Source organism: Vigna angularis, chromosome 2, assembly GCF_016808095.1.
Source record: "Vigna angularis cultivar LongXiaoDou No.4 chromosome 2, ASM1680809v1, whole genome shotgun sequence".
Classification (NCBI taxonomy): domain Eukaryota; kingdom Viridiplantae; phylum Streptophyta; class Magnoliopsida; order Fabales; family Fabaceae; genus Vigna; species Vigna angularis.
Window position 1 is genome coordinate 8,195,662 of NC_068971.1, and position 23,941 is coordinate 8,219,602.

Genomic DNA, 23,941 nt, shown 5'->3' on the forward strand with positions numbered 1-23,941 from the left:
AAAAACAAAATATAAAAGATGGTAAAAAACTATAAAATTATAAAAAATATTTTTCAGCATTTTTACAAATATGAGTATGTCCCAATTATCCTAATACTTAATATTTTTTTCTTAATTGAATAATGTTTGAAAAATTACTCTGTGATAATCTGAATTGTCTTAGTATTTAATACTATTTTTTTAAAATAGTTAAATAATGTTTTAAAATAATGAGTATTTGTTTGTCCTAATACTTAATATTTTTGTTTTTTTCAACCATGTTAAAATAAAAAATATATAAAATCTTCAAAGATTAAAAAATATAGCTTTATTCATCACTTGTTTTTTTTATGTTTGTGAGACTATTCACATTGACATTTTTTAAATAATTCCAAAATATAAAAATATATATATAATTCTCAAAAATAGAAAATATCAATATTTTTAATGAAAGAATGTCTGAACTATGTGATTCTTGATTTTCCCTCAGGAATAGAGTCAATTCTTTTTGAGTTCATTTCCAAAAAAAATCCAAACATTTTTGTTTTCTAATAGTGTTATTTTTTTTTTGGAAAGATTAAATATTTGAAAACAACATTAACTTCATACATTTAGGTATTGTTTCAGGGTTGTAGTGCTAATATTTAATGACAATTTTTATTTCTAAGCAGAAATATTTATGTTGTTATAATTCTAATGGTTGACTTAGCTGTTTTCCAAAGTGAGTCCTTCTAAGTTCATTTCCGAAAAAAATCCAAACGCGTAGTGTTATTTTTGGAAAGATTAAATTTTTTGAAAACCATATTAATTTCGTACATTTTATTGTCTTAGGTTAGGGCACATTTTGTAATTCTAAAACCTTTTTCTTAAACCAATTTTTTCATGATTAGCTGTCTCATTGCAATTTTGGTTGCGATATTATATATAAATTCAGGTAATCTTTTTTTAAGCATAAAATATGTGTACTTAAAAATAAATAAGGACTAATTAAGTTAAACTAAAAATATGTTAAATTTGCATTAAAATAAAAATTAATTATATTTAATGAAAATTTTTATTTCTAAGCAGAAATATTTATGTTGTTAGAGCTGTTTTGCAAAGTAACATTGAATGCACTGCATTTTTTTGTTTGTCATTATTTATTCTTGCAACAGTTGTTCCTTTTTCCCATTATATATTTCTGATGAACCTGATTTCTCTTGTATACATGAAAGTTGATGATCATCAAAGACTGAGAAAAGGTGGAACAATGGCTATGTTTGGGAAAAGTGTTTCATTCCTATGGGTGTTGATCATTGTACTGTCATCTGCAAACAATTGCATGGTTTCGGCACTGGTGCTTATTGAAGTGACAAATCGTTTGGACAATGGAAGTTTGGACTTAACCGTTGCATGTCCCAATATTGAGAACAAAAGCTACCTTCTGCACGGTGGTCAATTCCATCAATGGATTAACAATGCTGATTCGTCTCCATCCGGAGGGCCATTTTTCAAGTGTTCCTTTCAATGGAAAGGTGCATCTCACATGTTTAACATGTATAATCCTTCTAGGGATTTTGATTGTGAAGAGTGTCATTGGTATATCAAAGAAACTGGACCTTGTAGGGTCTATAACCGTCCTAATAAGCCTACTATTTGCTCTAATTGGGATTCATAATTTCTGCTATCAGTTCTAGAATCTAGGCTTCACAATTTCAACTTTTCTTCCCATCATCTCAATAAAAGAGTGATATCATTCTTCATGTCTTTCAAATTTTAGTTCAGAAGCTTTATTCATGTCTCTGGTTTTAATTGCCTCTTCTTTTCAATCACTTGTTTTTCTTCTTCCTTATATGTTTTTCATCTTTCAAACCTTAATTACTTTTTAGTTTCTTTAGTTTAATTTTATTTTTTTTTCATAAATTTCCCAATTGAATTTCCTAATTGTCTGACCATTTCAAACATATATTTATTGATTTTTTAAAATATAACAATTTGATTTTTTAAAATATAACAATTTTCATTTTTAAAATATATCTACACATAAAAACATCACAAGAATGATTAGAAAATACCATTATGATACGTGATCAGTATAGACTCATCTAAATGATTGAAAAGACACATACAAGTGAAAGAAGACTCAAATACAACACATAACAGAAAATACCAAGAAAAAATTTTTAAAAATCAACTTTCACGAAAGAAGAAACTAATAAATCCAAATTAAAAAAATTAGTTTGAAAATAAAATAAATAGATAAAAAAAGGTAAAGTAAATTTTATACAGGTGATAGAAAAATAAATATAAATAAAAAATTAAAAATTAAAATAAATAGGTAAGAAAATAAAAGAACTATGCACATATAATAATAAAATAAATATAAATAAAAAAGAAATTGAAAATGTAAGATGATTAAAAAATTAACTTTTAAATCACTTGTCAACTAAATAAAATGGATAATATAAATAAATTTGCTAATAATTTTTCTTTAATTATAATATAAATTAACATAAATCACGTTTAGACGAGGACTTATCTAGTTGAAATGGACACATGTCAATGGTACTATTAGTTTTTCTTCTTCTTTTTTCTTAGACAAAACAAAGGGAAGTATAATTCACATATGATGAGTTAAAAATAGAATGAATACCCAAAACCAAAAGAATGACCATTTTGCAACCAAGTTCATTTTAGTTTTACAGCATCCATACATTGGGAAAGTTATCGTCATTATTTTACCATAATTTTTTGTTGGTTTGCGAAAATGTGTTACTAATAAATTTGAGTAAGTTTTCTTAACTAATATACTTATAAATTATTTTAAAACACAATAATATATAATCATTTTCCACGTCTTCTTATTTATTATATAGAATAATGAGGAAAGAAATCCTTTTAATAAAGAAGCATACAAATGTTTTTTATGCTATTAACATTTCCTTATTTACTATTAACACAACTATTAAATATATGCATTCAATGCATATAATTTACGATGATCTCATTTGCTGCCAAACTTAAGTCACACATGCATCTCAAAAGAACAAGCAAAAGAAGAAAAAAAAAAGTAAATTTTTATATTACACTTGTCTATATGTTAAGGTATAAAGCAACCTTGTTAATACTAAGAGAGAAAAGATTACTTTTTGAAAGTGCTAAAGAAATTGTTAATTTGAATAAAAAAGAGACATATTTGAGATCAAATCTTTCCATTGAGAGCGTAAATAACAGTAATGGAAAAACCTTAAAGCATTAAAAATTATTATTAATCGTTCAAAAATTCAATCCTGGTAAAAGATAAGGGGGTTACAGATCAAAATAAAGAAAGATTAAAAAGTCAATGCTGGAAAAAGAGAATGTGAAATTTCAAAACCAATCAATGCTTGTGAAATCTTTATATAGAGGGAGACAAACACATACACACAGAGAATGTAAACAGAAGTGGAAGAAAATGTGTTCATCAGGTAGAAGTGTTTCAGTGGTATGGGTGGTTGTGTTGGTATTATCAATGGTGAAGAATGGTATGGGAGAGGAAGTTGTTGTTAGGGCTACAAATTCTTTGGAGGGAAATTCTTTTGAGGGAAATCTGGACTTAGACATTCAATGCAACATTGATAGAGGTCCACCCATTACTGTGAAACATGGAGCTTACCATCAATGGAAGTATTCTTTTGATAAGGAATTCGAATGTTTCTTTCGGTGGTTAGGTGTTAGCAGCGGCTATCACTCCTTTGATATGTTCGTAAAATCTAGGGATGAAGGTTCAAACCCTTGCTCATGGTTTATTAAACAAGATGGTCCATGTAGGTTTGCTCCTAATGGAACCTCTCTTTGCTTTCACTGGAAAACTTAGACTCATCTTCTTTCTTGCTTCAAATTCTGTATATGATTCTAATAATGACTGTTAATCAATATTAATAATAATCATGTCTGTTCTGTCTCTTATTTTTCTGAATCACTTTCGTTGAGGCATGTATTTTTGTTGCTTTGGTTTCAGTAAAACTTTAAATACTATTTATAAGACAAAGTTTGCACCTATTTTATAAATTATGAATTGGTCTTTTCGACATATGATTTTTAACGATGAATATGAATACCAAGATGTTTTATATTCAAGGTAAAACCTAAAAGGAATGTGTATAATTTTTTGTTCTAGGATTGTTTTACCTTCTTTAGTTTCATCATCGAATAAAAAATATTAAAAATGGGTTAAATTGAATGACTGTATGTAAAATTCACAAACTATCTTGTTCAGAGCAATTTAAATTTTAAAAACTAAATTAACACAATAATTTAAGTACATTTGTTATTATGCAATTCAATTTAATATTAATTTAAATATAGTTTAACAACCCTGATTATCATAATCTCCTCTTCGTGTAACTTCTTCCTTTTGTAGATATGGAATGTTATGTTACATTCTTTTAACAGTTTTATTTTTATTTAACTTAGCCATTTTCAGAATTCAAGATAATCTAAAAAACAAGCAAATGGTTTAGCTGAATTGGACTATGCTCAATCTCTTAGAATATTCCAAATAACAGAGAAGATAAATATAAATTTAAAAAAACCATGAATAATATTTTTATATAACTGGTTGAAAACTAAAATATCAAAATTTGATGAAATGTGACGAATTTTTTTCAGTTTTATTGATATATAAATTAGGATCGAAGATGTATTTTTGTGATTAATCATTCCAAGGATAGCAAGAGTTGAAATGATTGTATAGAAACAAACATGGTCCATCTTTTTTAATAGTCCAATTACAAGTCATGCATCTAAACTCATCCCTGTTTGCTACATATATAGGAAACTTATGAATAACATGTTGTTGCCATTGAAAGGAACAATGGAACAATGTTGAAGAAAAGAAGTTAACTTTAAAAGTCCAGACGAAAGAAGAATTGGGTGAAAGAATTTGCAGTCCAAGATCATCATCTGCAGATTTGCAATGAAGGGTTAGGATCAATCCTTCTTCTAAAGAATTTGTAACACTTACATGACTTTTATGAGTTGTTATTTCAAACCCATTGCTGCTTGATAGTAGCCTTAGCCACAAAACTAAGAAAATACTTCTTACAAACACACACATTTTAATTTTTCTTCTATCTCTCTTGTTATCTAAACCCTCAAAAGGCTTAAAACTAGAAGCATGCAGCTGAGAAGTTTTAGGTCAAAAGAAATATGTAAACATATTGGCCATGAATAAAGTGCAGTTAATTTGATAAAACTGTTTCCTTGAAGTTTAAACTGACAATTTATTATGATTTTATTCCTCGTGGTTAATCTTTCCTTGACTGCATAGTTCCAAAGGCACTATATTTTTTCTTAGTTTTCAACTCAACTGTGGTTTTTATCCCTATAATGCGTTACTTGATCTTCTGTTGATGACAATTAATTAGTTTCATTTAATATCGAGATAAAAGAAACTACCGATTTTCTATTTATATATAGCAAAATACATTAATTCTTCTATGAACTTAATAAAAGTAATGCATTTATCAAAAAGAATGTTAAAACTGTAACACTCAAATCTCAGCCAAATAAAAAATATTTCTATTATAATTAAATTAAAGACATTAAAAAAATTATCTGAGAAAAGGATATATATATATATATATATATATTAACATTTTTATTTTTTTAAACTTTTATTATTTATTAAAATTAAAGCAATTACATATAATAATAAAATTATCTAAAAACAAAATTATAATAAAATTGTTTATATTTATTTTTATAATAATAATAATAATTTTATTATTTTATATCATCATAAAGAAATAACACTCATATATGTAGTGGATGTGTTTCTAGTGTTACGTAACGTGTATCAGTATAAAACATATATGTAAATAATTTCTTGGACCATTTATCATTTGTTTTGGAACGAACTTTCCTAGACAAAAAAAAAAAAAAAGTTATATATGTTTAGAAAGTTTATTCTATAACAAATAAAAAGAAAAAAATACAGAGCTTGTAAGTCCCTCCCAAGTGGCGATTCCAATCCCTTAACGACTCCAAATCCCCAACCTCTGCCGCGTTGCGTGACGGCTGGTTGCAACTCCGCCTGCGGCGTGTCCTCTTCTCTGGGTTAGGTTCGCTGCGCTCCGCTCTCTGTTTGTTTCCTTTTTACATTCCATATGTTGCTTCTCTATATTGATTTGTTCTTGCCATGCACCTGTTTGCTGCTACCCAAAAGAAACTAGCTGATTTCACATTTATTGGAAACAGTTTGAAGTTGAAAATAAGAGAAACTGCTGCTTTTGAACCTGGAGATCTTGCTTGAGCTTTAGATTGTGTCAGGTAGGAAGTCTCATTGCGACATTTTACTTTATTTTATTGTCTACTGTTGAAGTTATATTACTTCTTCATCTTGAGCTTCCGCTTCCCGTGTTGCTGTAAAATTTAACATATGTGTGTGGGGGTGGTGGAATGTTAAGAAATTGGTTTTAACCTATTGATTTAAGGACGTTAGAAGAAATTAATGGAAGCAATTTCACGATGATTAATGTTCTTGAGAAATTGGTTTTTAACCAAGCCAAATGATATGTAATCCATCTCATCTAGTGAGATTAGGTGTCTTTATGGAAGACAACATTGTTAGGATGCAGTTGTAAAAAAACATCTCTGTAGTTTCTAAACCTCTCGATAAAGAACATCTTCAATCCATGCAACAATGTCGAGTGCTAGGCCCTCCAAAACTCTAGAATAACTCTCTAGCCCTGCTAAATTTTATTGTCCTGCCTCGGTAAAAGTATTGTGATTGTTATTGGTTGAGTTTCCACATGGTTGACATCAAACCCAGGGTAAACGTGTATGTAGCCCCTATAACTAGTCAACATCTAAACACTTATCAACTCATTGGAACTATAAAAGAAAAATCATTTTTTAAAAAAGTAAAATTGAAACAGAAAAGGAATAAAGAACAGTCTAGCTTCCACTACTTTTTTCCCAGAACTGCGACCCTAGGTCCCTGCTTTGGTGGATCAAGCTTTCCTCTGCTTGGAATTCGTATTCTCCGTAAGTATTATTTAATATCATCATCGATTTGTTAATTGCTTTTAGTTTGTCACTGCTTCAGAATCTTTTTATTGTTCGAGCACCATCATGCATTTCTCTTTGTTAAGGCTGAATACTCAAATTGGTCCTCCAAAGCGTGATTTATTCAGCTTCGCTATTATGACTAGGCCTATGGGGCTAAATTGGCCCAGCCCTGTCATTGATGAATTATTGACAAGGTCTATGGGGCTAAATTATTTTCTAATCTGGATTTGAAATTTTGGTTATAACCAAGCTCAGGTGAAAGCTTGTGATGTGCTTTTAGTACTCACAAAGTCATTTTGAATACATAGTGATGCCTATTGGACTTATAATGCACTTTCTAGTTTCAAGCCTTGACGAATGAGATCAAGCCCATTCGGTGAAAATATGTATTTACTTTTTTTATGACATTCTAATATACAGTCAGGATTGGGAGTCCCATATGAAACACTTTAGTGAGGTTTTACAGGTGTTGTTGGATAATAAGTTATTGGCAAACCAATTGAAGAGGCTACATAGGTAGAAGAATTCTCCATCGAGAGTCAATTTCCATATTTCAGTCTTGAGGACAAGACTGATTCTCAAGAAAGAGGCAATGCCAGCTGTAAATAAACCTTTAGACCCAAAGACTAGTATTTTTTTTTCTCAGATTGCTCCCATTATGTGGAGAGTGTATGGAAGTAGGAATAGGAGAGTTAGGCAGTGATGTGATTCTTGGAGTTCCTTTTTACACACTTCGGCTCTCTGATCTTTGTGCTCCTGTGTCCATCCCTCGATTTCTCTCTACCATGTCCAATCTTGTCTCTATCTAAGTGCATCACACTATAAAGTATGAATAGAAGCTCCTAACAGGAGCTCAGATAGATAGATGATATTTAGAGATAGATATTATTAATGTGTCATTTTAAAACGCGTAATGTTTCTGCAGCGACATTTTTTGTGTGAAGCTAAAACACACTTCGGTTCTCTGATCTTTGTGCTCCTTTGTCCATCCCTCGATTTCTCTCTACCATGTCCAATCTTGTCTCTATCTAAGTGCATCACACTATAAAGTATGAATAGAAGCTCCTAACAGGAGCTCAGATAGATAGATGATATTTAGAGATAGATATTATTAATGTGTCATTTTAAAACGCGTAATGTTTCTGCAGCGACATTTTTTGTGTGAAGCTAAAGCACTAGAAGTTTGTTTAGTTAGATTTTATTCCTAGTGAATAAAGAAAACTAGAACCATAAAATAGCTTTTTAATTTTTAAAAATTGTTTAAAATGTGCCCTTTTCTCCCTGCATGAGTAAAGTCTTCTGATACGGAGTTCACAACTTCAAATCCTGAAAACCTCCCTACTTGTGAGAGTAAGGTTGCGTGCATCTAACCCCTACACTCCCCACAGCGTACTAGGTGAGAGCCTTCTGCCCTAAGTCACCCCATAGTTATTGGAATACTTAATTCATGGGCTCGTTGAATTAGGGAATGTCAGAATAGAAAGCATATGTATGTAAGCAATTTGTTTGTTTTAAAAGAGAGCTATCATGTTTTCAAATATTTAAAATGTGGTAGTATGAGTGTATATCAATTCGTTCTTTTCAATTTATCAGGGCACAAGAGCTTGAAATGAGTGTCAAAGAAACATCCAAGAAAACTGGTGCTCCCCAAATTGTTAAGTTGGACAAGGCATTGAAATTGGTAAGCAATTTTTACCCCTCTTCCCATATGAATTTTGTGGTTGTCAAATCGTTTTAGACAGTATTAATGTTCATTCATGCAAATTATTACGTACACTGACAACAATAAACATTTTATTAAACTTGTGTGTGACTAGTTAGTAAAGTAGCTTGGTTAAAGACTGGAACTTATTATATATATACTAGAGTGATTTCCATCTTTCTGAACAATTTGCTTCTCTTGATTTATATCAAAATATTGTTAATTTGCTGCTTGTACTTAAACGTCAACCATTCTGATTGGCAGGCCGAGTTATGGGTAAATAATATGAGTAAAGATGCTGATGATCATAGAACAAATGCAGATTTAGAGGGTAGACCTTCCGGGTTAGTAGCAAATGTATCGTTTATGTTATGATGCACTTGTTTGTTTGTCATGACAGATATGGCTTATGTTATATAATTACACAACTTTATAGGCTTGGTCTAGGTGCAAAAGTTTCACGCCGATCAAAATATGTACCTTCCGATGACCCTGTTGAAAAGAAGTTGTATGCCAAATTGACTGCTGAAAAAAGAAAAGCAGCCAACATTGCTAAGGAGTCTGCCACAACTGCGAGAGATGATTTAGATGACGATGAAGACAGCGAGGACTTGGATAGCAGAACTAATGCGTTTGCTAAGCGGAAGGCAACGGCACCTCTGATCTCATCTATATTGCGAAATAAGAAGCAGAAGTGACATTTTCTGATGAGTTCTTTTTTGCTGCAAGGCTGTAAAGTATTCACATTTTGCATTTGCCTTGTTGGAATTTTGACTTAATATACATTTTTCCTGATTGACATTTTAACATTTGAGCACATATACTTTTACGTGTAATTGATACTAATTTCAATGAAGAATTGGTGTCGTTTGTCGGGGAACACATACTTGTGTATGCCCAATTTGTCTTGGCCATGATGTTTTTTACTGGGTGCAGATTCTTACGTATTGTGACCGCTATAGGGAATAGGAAAATATTAGCATAAATTGTTTATGCGAAGCTGTAGTGACATGACCAATGGCGTTTTTCTAGTTACATATTTTTACTTTAATGTGTTACTTTCTACCAGTTATTGCGACTTGGCTAAATTCTTCACTATTAACTGAATGTACGTTTTCGCTACAAACACTTTTCTTTTCAAAGGATGATACTAAAATTTATGTTGTTTAGCTGTATATATATGATGTTTATAAAATTATCCTAACTATTTGGCTAGAACTTAGACATTCAGAAGAGAAACGTTTTTTTTTTCTACCTTATATTATAACATTCAACTTGCAATTCTTAAACATTTTGGATTACATACACCACTAATATATGCAAAAAATTACAAACGCGTAATTGTTTATACCAAAATGTACTCTAATTAATTAATAAAACTGTGCTTGCCATGTTGAGATATAAGTTTAAGTTTTTGTCTGATATATCTAAAGCGTGAATTCGGTTAAAATTATAAAATATTAAAGCTAAATCTATCGATGGAGGAGGTAGTTATTAGGAAAGAAACGAAGAAAAAAGCAAGAACAATAATAATTCAGACAGATTCCGAATTTCTTTGTTGTCACATATCGTGCATATTTCTGCTCAGTTCCCATCCCAACCACAAAAGGCTGATTGTACGCTATTTTATAACTTCGTGAAATCAATAGGCTAACCAAAAAGCAAATATACAAACATGATACAAACAAAATTAAAAAACCTTCTAATGGGATCAGCAAATCAAACTTTGGCCTTCAATAGGTGAAGTGAGTCACACCCTAAATAAGACTGTGCTTTGTCATTGTAAACAAACCTATATTTTTCATTTCTGTAAGATGCAATTGCCACTGCCTCCCCATTTACTTTTTGTTCCTTATTTGAGTATCCTTATTCACAATATATTATCCAATATCAAATTAGTCTGGTAGGATGAAAGAAACTGTACCAAATTGAAGAACTCTATAACTCTCCAGTGTTCTTGTTAATCAATTTTTATCCCCTCTTTGCTTCCCTTCCTCCTCACACATAGGAATTCCTCTAAACATTGTATGATCAAAAGACAGTGAGTAAGTAGTCTTACAAGTGGAAGTTGTTCTAATTGTCCTTAAACTCAAATTGAATACTCACTGAACTTTCACTCACAAGGCTCAAAATTTTGTTATTAGAAAAATAGTATCAGATAAGAAGAAATTCAAATTTTTGTATTGAGAAGCTTTCTCCGCCTTACTAAATAAACAAAAAATGACATAGATAACATTAAATAAGGATAAAGTTTAATTTATTGAATTAATATGAAAATTTAATTATAACATTTTATTATCTAGATAAAGAGTAGATTTCTGGAACCCTCACAACCAGCATCCTGTTTCTACTTCTAGTTTATTGTTTAGAGACAATAGAACAAGTGCAACAAAAAGTTTCAAGGTCTTGTTTTTAAGATATGGTTTTGACTATTAAGAACATAGCCAGAGATGATAGTTTGTTCTCTTCTGTTATACCCTCATCCTGTAAAAGAACCAAATGATAGTTTTGACTTTCAATAAATATTGGAAGAAATCTTTGAGAAGCCATAATATAACTTTGACTATATTTCTGGCATCATAGTCTATTCATTCCCAAATTATTTACATAAAAGTATTATGTAGGAAGTGATTACCTGATTCAAACATCCAGAACATCTTGCACCATCAAGAATTTCTGAGATATCTATTTTTTGGTCCTTTCCTATAATGAAGCCATTTGGATCTGGTACTGTGTGGCCATGGTCAGACGGCCAAGTAACTAGGACCGGGCGGGAAAAATCACCGAAAATGAATGACCAGTCACACACGTTTAAACCTGTGAATTAGGCAAACAAGAAGGGAACCACTTAGTCGGACGTGGGTAAGGGTCGGATGTGCAACCTTGACACTAAACATCACTAAAGAGCTACCACAAACCAAGATTAAGAGTAAGTGTTAATTAACCAAGATTAAGAGTAAGTGTTAATTAGGGGGTAATGATCCTAGATTGGGTCGTGGTTAGGGTTTCGTTAAGCAAGCATTTGACCGATACCTCGTTTGAAGTATTGACAAGAAAGGAACAAAGGGCGAATAGAGTTACCTGAACAAGTGTGGACTAAGGTGTGAAGGCGTATTCTGTAAAGTTACTCGATCCTATACTAGAAACAGCTCTGATTCCAATTCATTTTTCTCTTTTGCAGATTCAACATTATCTTCTTCATAGTTCAGAAATGATAAGCCAAAAAACCGTATATAAGCATGAATACAAACTGAAATTTAATCACAGCATCTACAGCTTAGGTCATTTACTTTGAAGTTGAACATGGTACCTTCTGTGGCTCTCTCATCTCTAATAGGACACCAGCCTTCAGATGTATCAATAGGACCAATATCATGGGAGAAATTTGACACTGGCTTAATTTCTTGTACTTTATTTTTAGAGATTTCATCACAAATGCTTGACTGCTTTTTCTGAATTGTTAGTTTCTTGGTTTGGAAGACCAATTGAGGTTTTTCCCGAGGAAGAAAATCTTGCCTGTGCAGTCACAGAATGATGCAACAAATCCCTTCCAGGACTTCCTACAGGGGAAAAGTTGTACTCAGGAAGAGAAAGTATTTTTGAGAATCTGCCTGGTCTTATCACCAAGACATAAATTTATGACGCTCCTGACTTTGTTGATCATGTCAGTCTTATCTTTCTGAGACATAGACACTGTCATGTTTACCTCACCCTTCATAGCATCAACACAATCTTGTTGGAGCAAGATAGCATCCATTTTCGTTCTACATAATTCAAAGTTGTTCTCCCTGAAAGACTTCTCGATGTCAAACTTGATAATCATGTCTTCAACTTCTTGATTTCTGTTTTCTTGTACCCACATACAGCGTCAATTGTTTGTTCTCAACAATATAACAAGCAAGAAAATCAAAGAACAAGATTGAAGAAAACACTTTTATCCACAAAGTTTCTATACAGAGTTTAATGCAAATATAGTGTACTGTCTAAGCTTATAACAGTCTCTACACAGAACTTAAACTAAGAAAATAACAAAAAAACCATTAAGATAGCTAAACCTCATAGATGCCCGCACTAGGCGGTCTGTCAGACTAATGCTAGACTAATAGGTTCTTTATCAAGAACATATGAGAAACACGCCTCTAAACTCACACACAACCTACTGATAGGTTCTTTATCAAGAACATATGAGAAACACGCCTCTAAACTCACACACAACCCACAGTGGAACTGAAACAACCTCCTTTATTTATATATACAAGTAATGGTTACAGAAAGAAGAGAGTTTAACCTCCCCTTATCAGGACTAACAAGTTCTTGATCAAAACAAATGAATTCACTCCCCCTCTCAACTACCACTAATCTCCTTTATATACAAGGTATCCTTAACTAGCCCCCTTAACTGCCTAGACAGTTAAGTTATATAACTGTCTTTCTCCTACTATACACAAGTAGAGGCCTAACAATACCACCCTCCTCCGAAACAACCTTGTCCCCAAGGTTGAAGTCAGGGTACTGTTCCTGAATAGTTGCTACATCTTCCCAAGTAGCTCCCTCTTGACCCCCTTCTTGCTACTCAATCAACACCTGTGGTATTGCCGCTTCCCCACTTTGCCTTTGCCTCCTCTCCAACACCTTTATTGGCCAAAACATGGGCCCATATGCCTGCAATCCAAGGGTAAATCACTCTCTATCCTCTTCTCCCCTACAGCTTTCTTCAACTGTGAAACGTGAAAAACGGGATGGATCCTGGCCGATTCTGGTACCTGTAAACGGAAGGCAACCTTCCCCACCTGCTGTAACACCTGAAAGGGCCCAAAATAACGTGCTCCGAGCTTGGAATGTAATCGGGTTGGCATGGAAGCTTGCCTATGGGGTCTGATCTTCAAGTAGACCCAATCTCCCACCTTAACCTCCACTTCCCTCCTTTTTTTATTGGCCTGATTAACCATCACCTCTTGAGCCCTTTTTAAATGATCCTTCAATTGTCTTAATGCCTCATCCCTGGTCATCAAATCCTGTGCCACCGCCTCAACTGTTGTCTCCCCCAGAATAAACCTGCTCAACGTTGGTGGAGGATGCCCATACACTACTTCAAAAGGGGAACATTTTGCTGTAGCCTGATAACTGGTGTTATACCAGTATTCTGCCCATGGTAGAATCGACTTCCAACTCTTCGGTTGTTCGGAATAGAAACACCGTAGATATTCTTCAAGAATCCTGTTTACCACTTCAGTTTGGCCATTCGTTTCCGGATGATAGGCTGTGCTCATTTTCAACTGAGTACCTTGCATTTTAAAGAGCTCCCTCCAAAAATTGCTAAGGAAGAGAGGATCTCTGTCACTTACTATTGACATCGGAATCCCATGTAAACGTACTATCTCTTGGGTGAAGACCTCCGCTACCGTGCGAGTAGAATATGGGTGCTTTAAGGCTATGAAGTGGCCATACTTGCTTAGCCTATCTACCACTACGAGGATCGCATCAAAACCTTGAGATTTGGGCAACTTAACAATGAAATCAAGACTAACCTCTTCCCATATCGCTTGTGGAACCAGCAGAGGTTGGAATAACCCTTGAGGCGATGCAGCCATATACTTATGTTGCTGACAAATAACACATGTTGCAACAAATTTCGTTACCATCTTCTTCATCCCCAACCAATAAAGTGATTGGGCCACCCTTCTATAGGTTCGAAACACTCCAGAATGCCCCCCAGTACTGGACACATGAAATTCCGCTAACAACTTCGGAATCCAGGTGGACTTTGCCGACACCACTAGCCTTCCTTTGTAGTGTAGTCGGTCCTTTTCCAAGGTATAAGCTGCACGGGATCCTGGGTTCCTCCTGACATCTTCAACAATTTTTTGAAGTACTTCATCCTCCTCCACTTCCTTCAGTATGTCGTGGAAGTCATGCCAAAAAGGTTTTGACAAAATCTGCAGCTCCATCTCACCCATACCCTCTTTGCCCTTGCATGAAAGTGCGTCAGCGACTTTATTGGAACTTCCCGTTTTGTACACTATCTCAAAGTCATAGTCCATAAGCTTGGCTATCCAATTCTGCTGACTGCAAGTCGTTATCCTCTGTTCCAACAGGTATTTTAGACTGTGCTGATTCGTATGCACCACAAATCTTCTACCCAACAAATATAGCCTCCAATGCTGGATGGCCATCACCAACGCCATGAGTTCTTTCTCGTAGATGGACTTGCTTAAAGTCTGTTCCGACAAAGCCTTACTAAAGAATGCGATAGGCTTTCAGTTCTGCATCAACAAAGCTCCTAAACCACCTCCAGACGCGTCACACTCCAAGTGGAACTCCTAAGTAAAGTTGGGCAGTATTAGAACTGGCGCCGTGGTAATCGCCACCTTCAGTGCATCCATGGCTTTCTTGGCCTTCTCGGAGCACTCAAACTTCCCCTTCTTCAATAGTTCTGTTAACGGTTTAGCCATTTACCCGTAACCCCGCACGAATCTTCGGTAATATCCAGTCAAGCCCAAAAATCCCCTTAGAGCCTTCAAATTTTTCGGTTCATCCCATTCCACCACTGCTTTAATCTTATCCTGGTCCATCTCTACACCTTTCGCCGAAATCTGATGGCCCAAGTACTGAATCTGCATCTTCCCAAACTCGCATTTTTTTTATTCGCGACCCAACCGTTCTCCTCCAGTCGCTGCAGCACCCCCTTTAGATGTTCGACATGTTCTGCCCACGTGGAACTGTAGACGAGTATATCGTCAAAAAAAATGAGTACCCACTTCCTCAGATAAGGCGCCATCAACTCGTTCATGGCGCTTTGAAATGTTGCCGGCGCGTTTGTCAGCCCAAAGGGCATAACCAAGAACTCGAAGTGGCCTTGATGCGTTCGGAAGGCTGTTTTCTGGATGTCCTCTGCCCCCATGCGTATCTGATGATAGCCCGCTTTCAAGTCCAGCTTTGAGAAGTACTTAGCCCCCTTAAGTTCATCCAACAGTTCTTCAATTACGGGTATCGGAAATTTATCCGATACCGTAGCCTTGTTCAAAGCCCGATAATCGACACAGAACCTCCAACTTCCATCCTTCTTCTTCACCAGAATAACAGGGCTGGAATATGGGCTCTGACTGGGTCGGATAATGCCCGCTCTCAACATGTCCTGTACTTGTTTTTCTATTTCATCCCTCAAGAGGTATGGGTATCTGTATGGTCTAACATTTATTGGGCTTTCTCCTTCCTTCAGCAAAATTTTGTGCTCCAAACTACGTTGGGGAGGCAGTCCTTCTCTCTCCAAGAATACACGTGAGTGGAACTGCAACACTGCTCTGAGTTCCATTTTCTGTTGTGCGGTCAAATCACCTGTCACCTCACTGCTAGGCCCTTGCTCCACTACCTCCAGCTCCCAGATTAATACCCATGAGTCAACATCCAGCATCTTCATCAAGGCCTTAGGTTCCACCAGTTGTCGGCATAAAGTTGGTTCCCCTTTTATTTCCACTTTATCACCACCCACTACATATCTCATGGACATCTCTCTCCAGTTCAACACGACCTCTCCCGCGATACCAAAGATGATATCTACTCCTCCAAGCTCAAACACGTAAAAATCCTCTTCCATAGTGGTGTTTCCCAACTGTATCCTCACTCTCTCGCAACGCCCACTCGTCGTTTTGCGATGGCCATCACCGAGACTCACGGTGTATGAAGATGTCTCGGTCACTGGCAGCTTCAATTCCTCCACCACCCTCCGGCTGACGAAATTGTGGCTGGCCCCGCTGTCAATGAGGACCACCACCTTCCGTTCTCCGATCACGCCTGTCAGTTTCATGGTTTTTGGAGGTGTCAGGCCCTCCGCCGAACACGCCGATAGCTCCATGGATTGCTCCTCCTCGGCTGAGTGCTCAGTTGACTCTTCCCCCTCGTCCTCCGCCAGCAATAAAACTCTCAAGCTCCTCTCGGAACACCGGTGGTCGGGAGCGAAAGCACCCCTGCACTGAAAACATCGCCCTTCTGCCCTCCTTTTCAAAAACTCCGAGTAAGGTAAGTTTCTTACCATTATTCCTCTCCCTTCGCCTCCGGTTACGGCGATACCCCCCGCCTTGGTGTTGCTGGCCGATGACGACACCTCCCGTTGAAACGCGCCTCCTCCTTCTGTCCTGCTAACCCTGTTCACTACGTTACGTTCCCCGTCTCCCCTCATAATCGTCGAAGTGGCCCGCACGTTCATCAAGTTCACCTTTCCTCCGTTCCACACTACACCGCGTGCTCGTTGGATTGCGTCTTCCACATCCCTCGCGACCCTGATCGCAGCCATTAAGTCCTGCGGATCTTGAATTCGTACTTGACCCTTTACGTCTTCGCGTAACCCAGCAAGGAAAAAACCCAAAATCAATTCCTCCGATAACCCCTGAGTCTGTCCCAACAACATCTCAAAGCTCCTAATATAATCCTCCACCTCGCTATTTGTTCATACACGGTTCCCCTAAACCTGCCTCCAAACCGATTAATCAATCCCGCCTTTAGTCCTAACCAAGAACGATTCTTGGTTTTTTCCCTCCAATACTTGAACCAGTAGCTGGCGCTCCCCTCCATGCTAATGTAGGCTAGATCCACCTTATCTTCTTCGGTCACCTTTTGGATGTCGAAGAACCGTTCGGCCCAGTTGATCCAACTATGGGGTTCCACTCCTTCAAACGATGGTAATTTGACCCTTTTCCGCCAATTTTGGGGAATTCCCCCATTGTCGCGCCTTTCTTGATTCTCGTTCACAGAGTTGCTACTTCCTTCAGAGCCACCTCCTTGATTATTATAACCTCCACCCATCACCCTCATCAGCTATTGTATATCGCGCCTGATCGCCACTGTTTCCTCCTTGATTCCCTCCACCGTTACCTCCAAATTGTCCAATCTTCCATCTGTCTGACTTCCCATCACTGATTCCTCTCTTTCTTGATCCGGCAGGTCGGACCAAATGATAGGTTCTTTATCAAGAACCTATGAGAAATACGCCTCTAAACTCACACACAACCCACAGTGGAACTAAAACAACCTCCTTTATTTATATATGCAGGTAATGGTTACAGAAAGAAGAGAGCTTAGCCTCCCCCTATCAGGACTAACAAGTTCCTGATCAAAACAAATGAATTCACTCCCCCCTCTCAACTACCACTAATCTCCTCTATATACAAGGTATCCTCAACCAGCCCCCTTAACTGCCTAGACAGTTAAGTTATGTAATTGTCTTTCTCCTACTATACACAAGTAGAGGCCTAACATAGACAGTCTCTAGAAGGTCTTCTTCTCCCATCCATAAAGTTGTTTGGTTTAAGGTGTAGATTTGTTTGTTCTTGGATTGTTAATGAAGTTTGAGAAGAAGTTGACTGAGTCAATAAATTAGTAAAGCTTTGAAATGAAACAACAATGTTGAGTAGCCATTTCAAGTTATAGGTAGTCTTTTTGAGTTAGAACCAAAATGTTTTATGTTATGAACCCAAAAACAGCTATCTAAAGTTGTTTGTCTCTTGATGAATTGTGTTGAATTAATTTTAGACGTTGTAGAATCTCTTTTACAATAATGCATATCTTCATTTCTGGTTTATTTTCACTCAATTGAGATATTCTTGCTAAGTAGAAAATAAAATAGAGATATAAAACTTACTCTTTAAAGTTTTCGATCAAACAAAAGCTTCCATGAACAGAAAACAATATATAAAAAGAATATTTATAAATTTGTTGTTTTAAAATTTTAATTTAAAAATAATGCTATAAACTTTTATATAAGTTTACTCACTATCCATATTATATATATATATATATATATATATATATATATATATATATATATATAAATTTAAAGATTAATTTCTTTTTTGTACTTTATGTAATCTATATACAATTATGGATATGTATTTATTAGAAAGTGAGTTTATGCCTAACTCATCCCCACAAAACCGGCTTGTAAGGTGAGGTTTGCACCTCACTTATATATTATCATTTGGCCTTATCTCTAGTCGATGTGGGACTTCCAACACACCCCCTTCACGCCGAGGTATAGACTTCTTATGCCTAACTCATCCCCACAAAACCGGCTTGTAAGGTGAGGTTTGCACCTCACTTATATATTATCATTTGGCCTTATCTCTAGTCGATGTGGGACTTCCAACAGTATTAGTATTGTATGTATGTATGTTTTGTTGAGTTCCTCTAAACAGACAACTCTAAGTTGAGTTCCAAGACCAATGATCCTTTAGGTTGTTCACTTTGAGTCGACCTCTTGGACATAACCCTGATGACGATCCTAACTGAACGGTATGACCGACCACTCCAAACAGAGCTCATTTATTTGACTCTTCTGGGCCAAGCTCCTCTAAGCCGTCCACTCTGGATTGACCGTGGTTGCACTAGTAAAAAAAGTGCAATTTAACTCGCCATATACGCTTCGGTTAAGTAAAACTCGAAGTGTAAAAGATTATATACCTCGGTTATATCTAGACCCGAGGCAGAATGATGATATTGCCTCGGTTAAAAGAAGACCCGAAACCTATACGGTGATATTGCCTCGGTTAAATAAGACCCGAAACCTATACCTACACACTTTTTCTCTGAAAAGACTCTATTGCCTCGGGTTGACAGACGACCGTTGCCTATTCTCGTTCTGATTTTTTAATCTGCATTTGTACATTTGCACAGGCACTGCTTCTTTCTCGGGCTCTCTCTCTTCCCCTCCGTTGTAGCCTCCGCCACTGCTGTCGCCGCTGCTGCCTCCTCCAGATCCACCGCTCCAGATCGCCGAGCCGCTCCAGATTCGCTTCAGATTCGCTCCAGATCCGCTTCATATTCGCTCCAGATCCGCTCCACAACGTCACTGCCACTGCCGCCATCGTCGCGTGGTCTTCCTGCTGCCGCTGCCTCCCCGCTGGGTTCTTGCTGCACCGCCGTGGCGCGTTGTCTCTGTTGGCTTGGTAAGTGAAATTTTGTTGGATCTTGTCTTGGTGTTCTTTTTTGGATCCAGAGACATTGGAAACACCATTTTGGATCTGTCAATCTCGTTCTTGATCTTCTTACATGCATTTTTGTTGTTCAATTTTTCAGTTATGGATTCTTGGACCAGAAAGGAGGGGAACATAGATTCATCATCCACCCTGTTCTGAATTGGGTTTTTTGGTCTCTTTTGCAGATGAAACATGCTTCTGTGATTGGTTTGGAAACGGTGGAAGAGTGTAGCAGAATTAATAATAAAAAAAAATCTTACGACATCGGTTACAATGAAACGAGGCGTAATCGTATCTTTACGTCGCGGTTCATAACTGAGGCATAAAATGTACACTTTTTACCTCGTTCGAATATGCACCGGTTGTAAAACCGGTGCCTATAAACAAAAACAACTGGTGCCATTTAGTCTTATTGCACTAGTGTTGACCACCTTAATCGAATGGTATGGCCAATGATTACATAATGGTCTAACAATAGTAATAATAAATGACGGACAACTCTAATCAAATAACATAAGTGACTGGTTACATAATGGTCAAATTAACAATGATAATAACAAATCAACTCGTTAATATCAATTAATGTATGATATGGTTGTCAATAGGTTGATAAAAAGGTAAAAACTCATAGCAACTACTATAAATAAAGGTCTAAAGTATCACTTTCATACATTTGTACATATTATGCATAACTACATTAATTATTAAATGACTAGTCATCTATTGACTTTAACATTGGAATATCTTCTTTAAGTATTATTCGAGTGAACTTTAAATGATGAAAATCCGAGCAGCTGACAACCTAGCATCGTCTGGCCACAAAACGTAACAAGGTACCCAAACAATAAGGACAATCACATTATAAATCAACAATACTCGATTTTTTTGAAGATTGTCTACAAGCCTCACCAAAAACCTTTTGAAATGGGTATTATAACTTAAATAATTATATGTTAAGTTCTGTTAATTAATAGATATACAAAATATGTGATAATTATTAACTAAAAATACTTAGTTGTTTTGTGACGTTAAATTGTGGTAAAAGACAAGTCCTTACCTGTAACACACTTTCGATTGACAAAATAATAAAAAAAAAACGTAACTCTTTATTAAATACTTAACAAATGAGAGTTACAAATAGTAATGAATAACATTAATTTTCTTTTGCTTTATTTCAAAAGTTGAATTAGTTGTTTCCACAAATACTATTGACTTTATTCTCAAAATGAGGAAGGTTTTATTACATTACACCATATTACTATATTTTAAATATAAAAACCTCTCATAAACATGCATTATGAACTCCCCAACCTTCATAGATTCATCTTTAAAGGAAAAAAAAAAGGGGTTGGCAAAGGTGCAACAATGTGTAGAAACTTTTCCATGCCATGGATGATGCTTGTAGCATTTGTTTGGCTTGCAAACAATGCTATCATGGGAACAAACGGATCCATTGCTGTTGGGGTAAAAAATATGTTGGGTGATAAGTTGATGTTAAACGTTTATTGTCCTCATATTGATGGTAAGCAACACAGTCTCGCTAATGATGATTCCATTAAGTGGCCGTACAATGGTGGGCTTCCAGAAGTACCAGGAAAATCATCATTGCTCTGTTTCTTTCGATGGAATGGTGCTCATCACTCTCTTGATATGTGTTCTCCAAGCAAGTACACTGGTTGTGAAAGTGCCATTTGGGAAATCAAACAAGACCAATTTTGTAGGCACAGAGGAATAGGTGGACCTACTAATTATTTTTGCCATCACTGGGATGATTAGTTATCCACATTGTTATCATCTACATGATGAGTCATTATGTCATCAAAATAAAGAAATTGAGTGATTGTTGTTTTGTTTGCTTAACATTGCTATGCTTCCTCATGCCTGATAAAGTTGTGAACTTCTGTTTTATGTTTGACAATGTTAACTATTTAGGTTACTAAGACATGTTAACAACTTTTTTTTAATAATTTTTTGACAATAAAATATATATTACTGGTTTATTAGTCTGTATATTTGAAACAGACCAGTCACAAATTATCACATAATTGTAAAAAAATTATCAAAAAAATTGTTAAAAAATATTTTCCTAATCATAATATATTTGAAATCATTGATTTAATGAGTATATCTCCATTTGGGTTGGACAAATTCTAAAGAGTAGAGGTGACAATGTATGGTGGTAAGAGACTATTAAAAGGTTTAAAGCAAACTTCAAGAATAAGATCTTAAAGCTAAAATTTATTTTTCTTATGCAAAATTATTTATTAAATTATTGTAATTAATTTTATTTAACTTTTATATTACTTTTAAATCCCAACTCGTGTTTATGACTTATTTTATTAAAAAATTTATCTCTATTGTCCAATAAAAGACTAAATCCTAAACTATTTAATAGTTTTGTAATTCAATTCATGAAAATTTCAATTCTCATTATGCAGAAAAACTTTCTAAACTCATTAATACAAAAGTACTGAAAAACCGATAAAAAAAACATATTTGTAATCTTAATACAAATTCAATAACTTATAGAGATAAAAAAAATATAAATTAAAATTGATTATAAGATAATATAATAATTAATCATTCTTTATTTTATAAACAAAATTACTTGAAAAGAAGTTTTAACTAATTAAATATAATTTTTAATGCCAATAAAAGTCAATCGACATAGTATTAACAAATATGTGTTTATGCTTTTTTCTAAACATAATTTTATAATTAATTTAATAGAGTAATATTAGTACTAATTTTTTTTTTATACCTTTAGTTTTTGGAGGTTTAAAATGAGTGTATTTTCTGCTTCATCCTCGAATCAACTTACATATAAACCAGACCTTTAACCTAAAATATGAATTAAATTGAGTATTTTAACTTGTAGATTCGTTATGACTTCTCCAGCATTTGAAGCTAATGGTAAATTTGTATTTGAAACCGATAACCTATTCAATTTACTAACAAACAAAAAGTCACATAATCATTAGGCCAAGGATGTGTTTTCTCTTAATGTCAATTTATTTGCTTAAATTTCAACAAGTACTAATTTTATAATTAACCACATTGTTTTCACTTTTAAATGGGAGAAGATGGACTGCCATGAATAGAAGATTCGCCTTTCAATAAAAAAGAAGTTGATGCGAATGAACTATGCATATTGAAGAAAAGAGCATTCGAATTGAAGTTCTCAGTAATTGAAATTTACAATGAAAATTTCAGTATCATAAAAAAAATGGTATTAATTATTTATTAATGTTTTATTTAACTATTTAAAATAATTTTTAACAAAAAAATTATTGTTTATTAATATCATTTAATATTACTATTATTATCAATTTTTTATTCATTAAAATATTTTTTTTAATCTATATTACATCAATTAAATTCTACACAAATTTACATCAATTAAAGGCTAAATTTTTTAATATAAATATAAGTGTAACATTTATATAAAGGCTGGTCTCAACTTAAAAAAGAATAAAATTGTTCATTTTAAAAAAAATAAATTGAAATGAACAAAATTAACAAAATTGAGACTGAATTGAATATTAGACACTAACATATGACATTAATCATAACACTTAGACACTGTCTAATGCACGCTTAATTTGACACGTTAACCATTTCCTTAAAATTAAGAAAAAATAAAACAATTTAAAAAACTACAAAATGACAAATGTGACATATAAGATTCACATGTCATTAATTACTTAAATGATGTTAGAAAAAAATTAAATTTAACAAAATTAATTAAAATTAAAACTTGTAAAAAAAGCTAAGACTAAATTAAAAAAAATTCAAGAACCAAAATAATGTTTAAATTTAAATAATTTTAGTTATATATGATATGAAATAATGGGAATCCATTTAGTTCACGAGGGAAATCATTAACTAGATATGAATATATGAAATAATAAAACTTACTGAGAAAAATATATGAAACTTTAGTATATAAACGTGTGATATCATGGTACATGAGGAGAGAATCCTATATGAACTAAAATAACACCTATAATAATTAAAGAAGATAGGAAATTACTTTGTAAAGTCACTTTAGGAAATATATTTATGGTAAATAATAGTTTGATAATATTAAAGAAAACACTGACTCAACAATTTACTTTAATAATATAATAATATTATTAGAATTTTAAATTAAAAAATAAAATAATTATAATTAAAATATTATTATTTTTTTCATCCTTGAATGTGTTTTTCGATTGATATTTTAGGTGTTGAATTGCATGTTCTAACTTTTTTTAATAAT

The 23,941-nt window shown here is 34.2% G+C and overlaps 3 protein-coding genes and 1 long non-coding RNA gene across 7 annotated transcripts; 3 read left to right on the plus strand and 1 right to left on the minus strand.

Moving 5' to 3' along the window:
- The first annotated feature begins 1,186 nt into the window (after positions 1-1,186).
- On the plus strand, positions 1,187-1,636 carry LOC128195241 (S-protein homolog 3-like). Its single transcript, XM_052872476.1, has one exon. It carries the CDS (start codon positions 1,187-1,189, stop codon positions 1,634-1,636), a length of 450 nt encoding a protein of 149 aa, XP_052728436.1.
- A 4,272-nt stretch (positions 1,637-5,908) lies between these two features.
- LOC108321161 (uncharacterized) lies at positions 5,909-9,744 on the plus strand. 4 transcript variants are annotated; one of them, XM_017552828.2, is made up of 5 exons: positions 5,909-6,062; positions 6,199-6,270; positions 8,605-8,692; positions 8,978-9,057; positions 9,150-9,740. In XM_017552828.2, the coding sequence occupies exons 3-5, from the start codon at positions 8,621-8,623 to the stop codon at positions 9,409-9,411; spliced, it is 414 nt and encodes a 137-aa protein (XP_017408317.1). In that variant the 5' UTR covers positions 5,909-6,062; positions 6,199-6,270; positions 8,605-8,620; the 3' UTR covers positions 9,412-9,740. The 4 variants fall into 4 exon arrangements, with proteins under 4 accessions (XP_017408317.1, XP_017408319.1, XP_052729851.1 ...); XM_052873891.1 differs by having other exon boundaries at positions 5,912-6,062; positions 6,167-6,270; positions 9,150-9,741; XM_017552829.2 differs by having other exon boundaries at positions 5,912-6,057; positions 9,150-9,741.
- A 537-nt stretch (positions 9,745-10,281) lies between these two features.
- LOC128195522 (uncharacterized) lies at positions 10,282-18,039 on the minus strand. Its single transcript, XR_008247144.1, has 4 exons — positions 17,964-18,039; positions 11,795-12,807; positions 11,349-11,530; positions 10,282-11,197 (listed from the first exon to the last, which is right to left on the minus strand). It is a non-coding gene; the product is annotated as an uncharacterized LOC128195522 (long non-coding RNA).
- Positions 18,040-21,045: 3,006 nt separating this feature from the next.
- On the plus strand, positions 21,046-21,456 carry LOC108321159 (uncharacterized). Its single transcript, XM_017552825.1, has one exon. It carries the CDS (start codon positions 21,046-21,048, stop codon positions 21,454-21,456), a length of 411 nt encoding a protein of 136 aa, XP_017408314.1.
- Positions 21,457-23,941: the final 2,485 nt, after the last annotated feature.

Bases quoted from the DNA above. Each gene is read 5' to 3' on its own strand.
- LOC128195241 (XM_052872476.1), top strand. From the start codon at position 1,187: ATGAAAGTTGATGATCATCAAAGACTGAGAAAAGGTGGAACAATGGCT.
- LOC108321161 (XM_017552828.2), top strand. From the start codon at position 8,621: ATGAGTGTCAAAGAAACATCCAAGAAAACTGGTGCTCCCCAAATTGTT. The intron at 8,693-8,977 runs GTAAGCAATTTT...TCTGATTGGCAG, and splicing joins TGGACAAGGCATTGAAATTG to GCCGAGTTATGGGTAAATAA. The intron at 9,058-9,149 runs GTTAGTAGCAAA...ACAACTTTATAG, and splicing joins TTAGAGGGTAGACCTTCCGG to GCTTGGTCTAGGTGCAAAAG.
- LOC108321159 (XM_017552825.1), top strand. From the start codon at position 21,046: ATGTGTAGAAACTTTTCCATGCCATGGATGATGCTTGTAGCATTTGTT.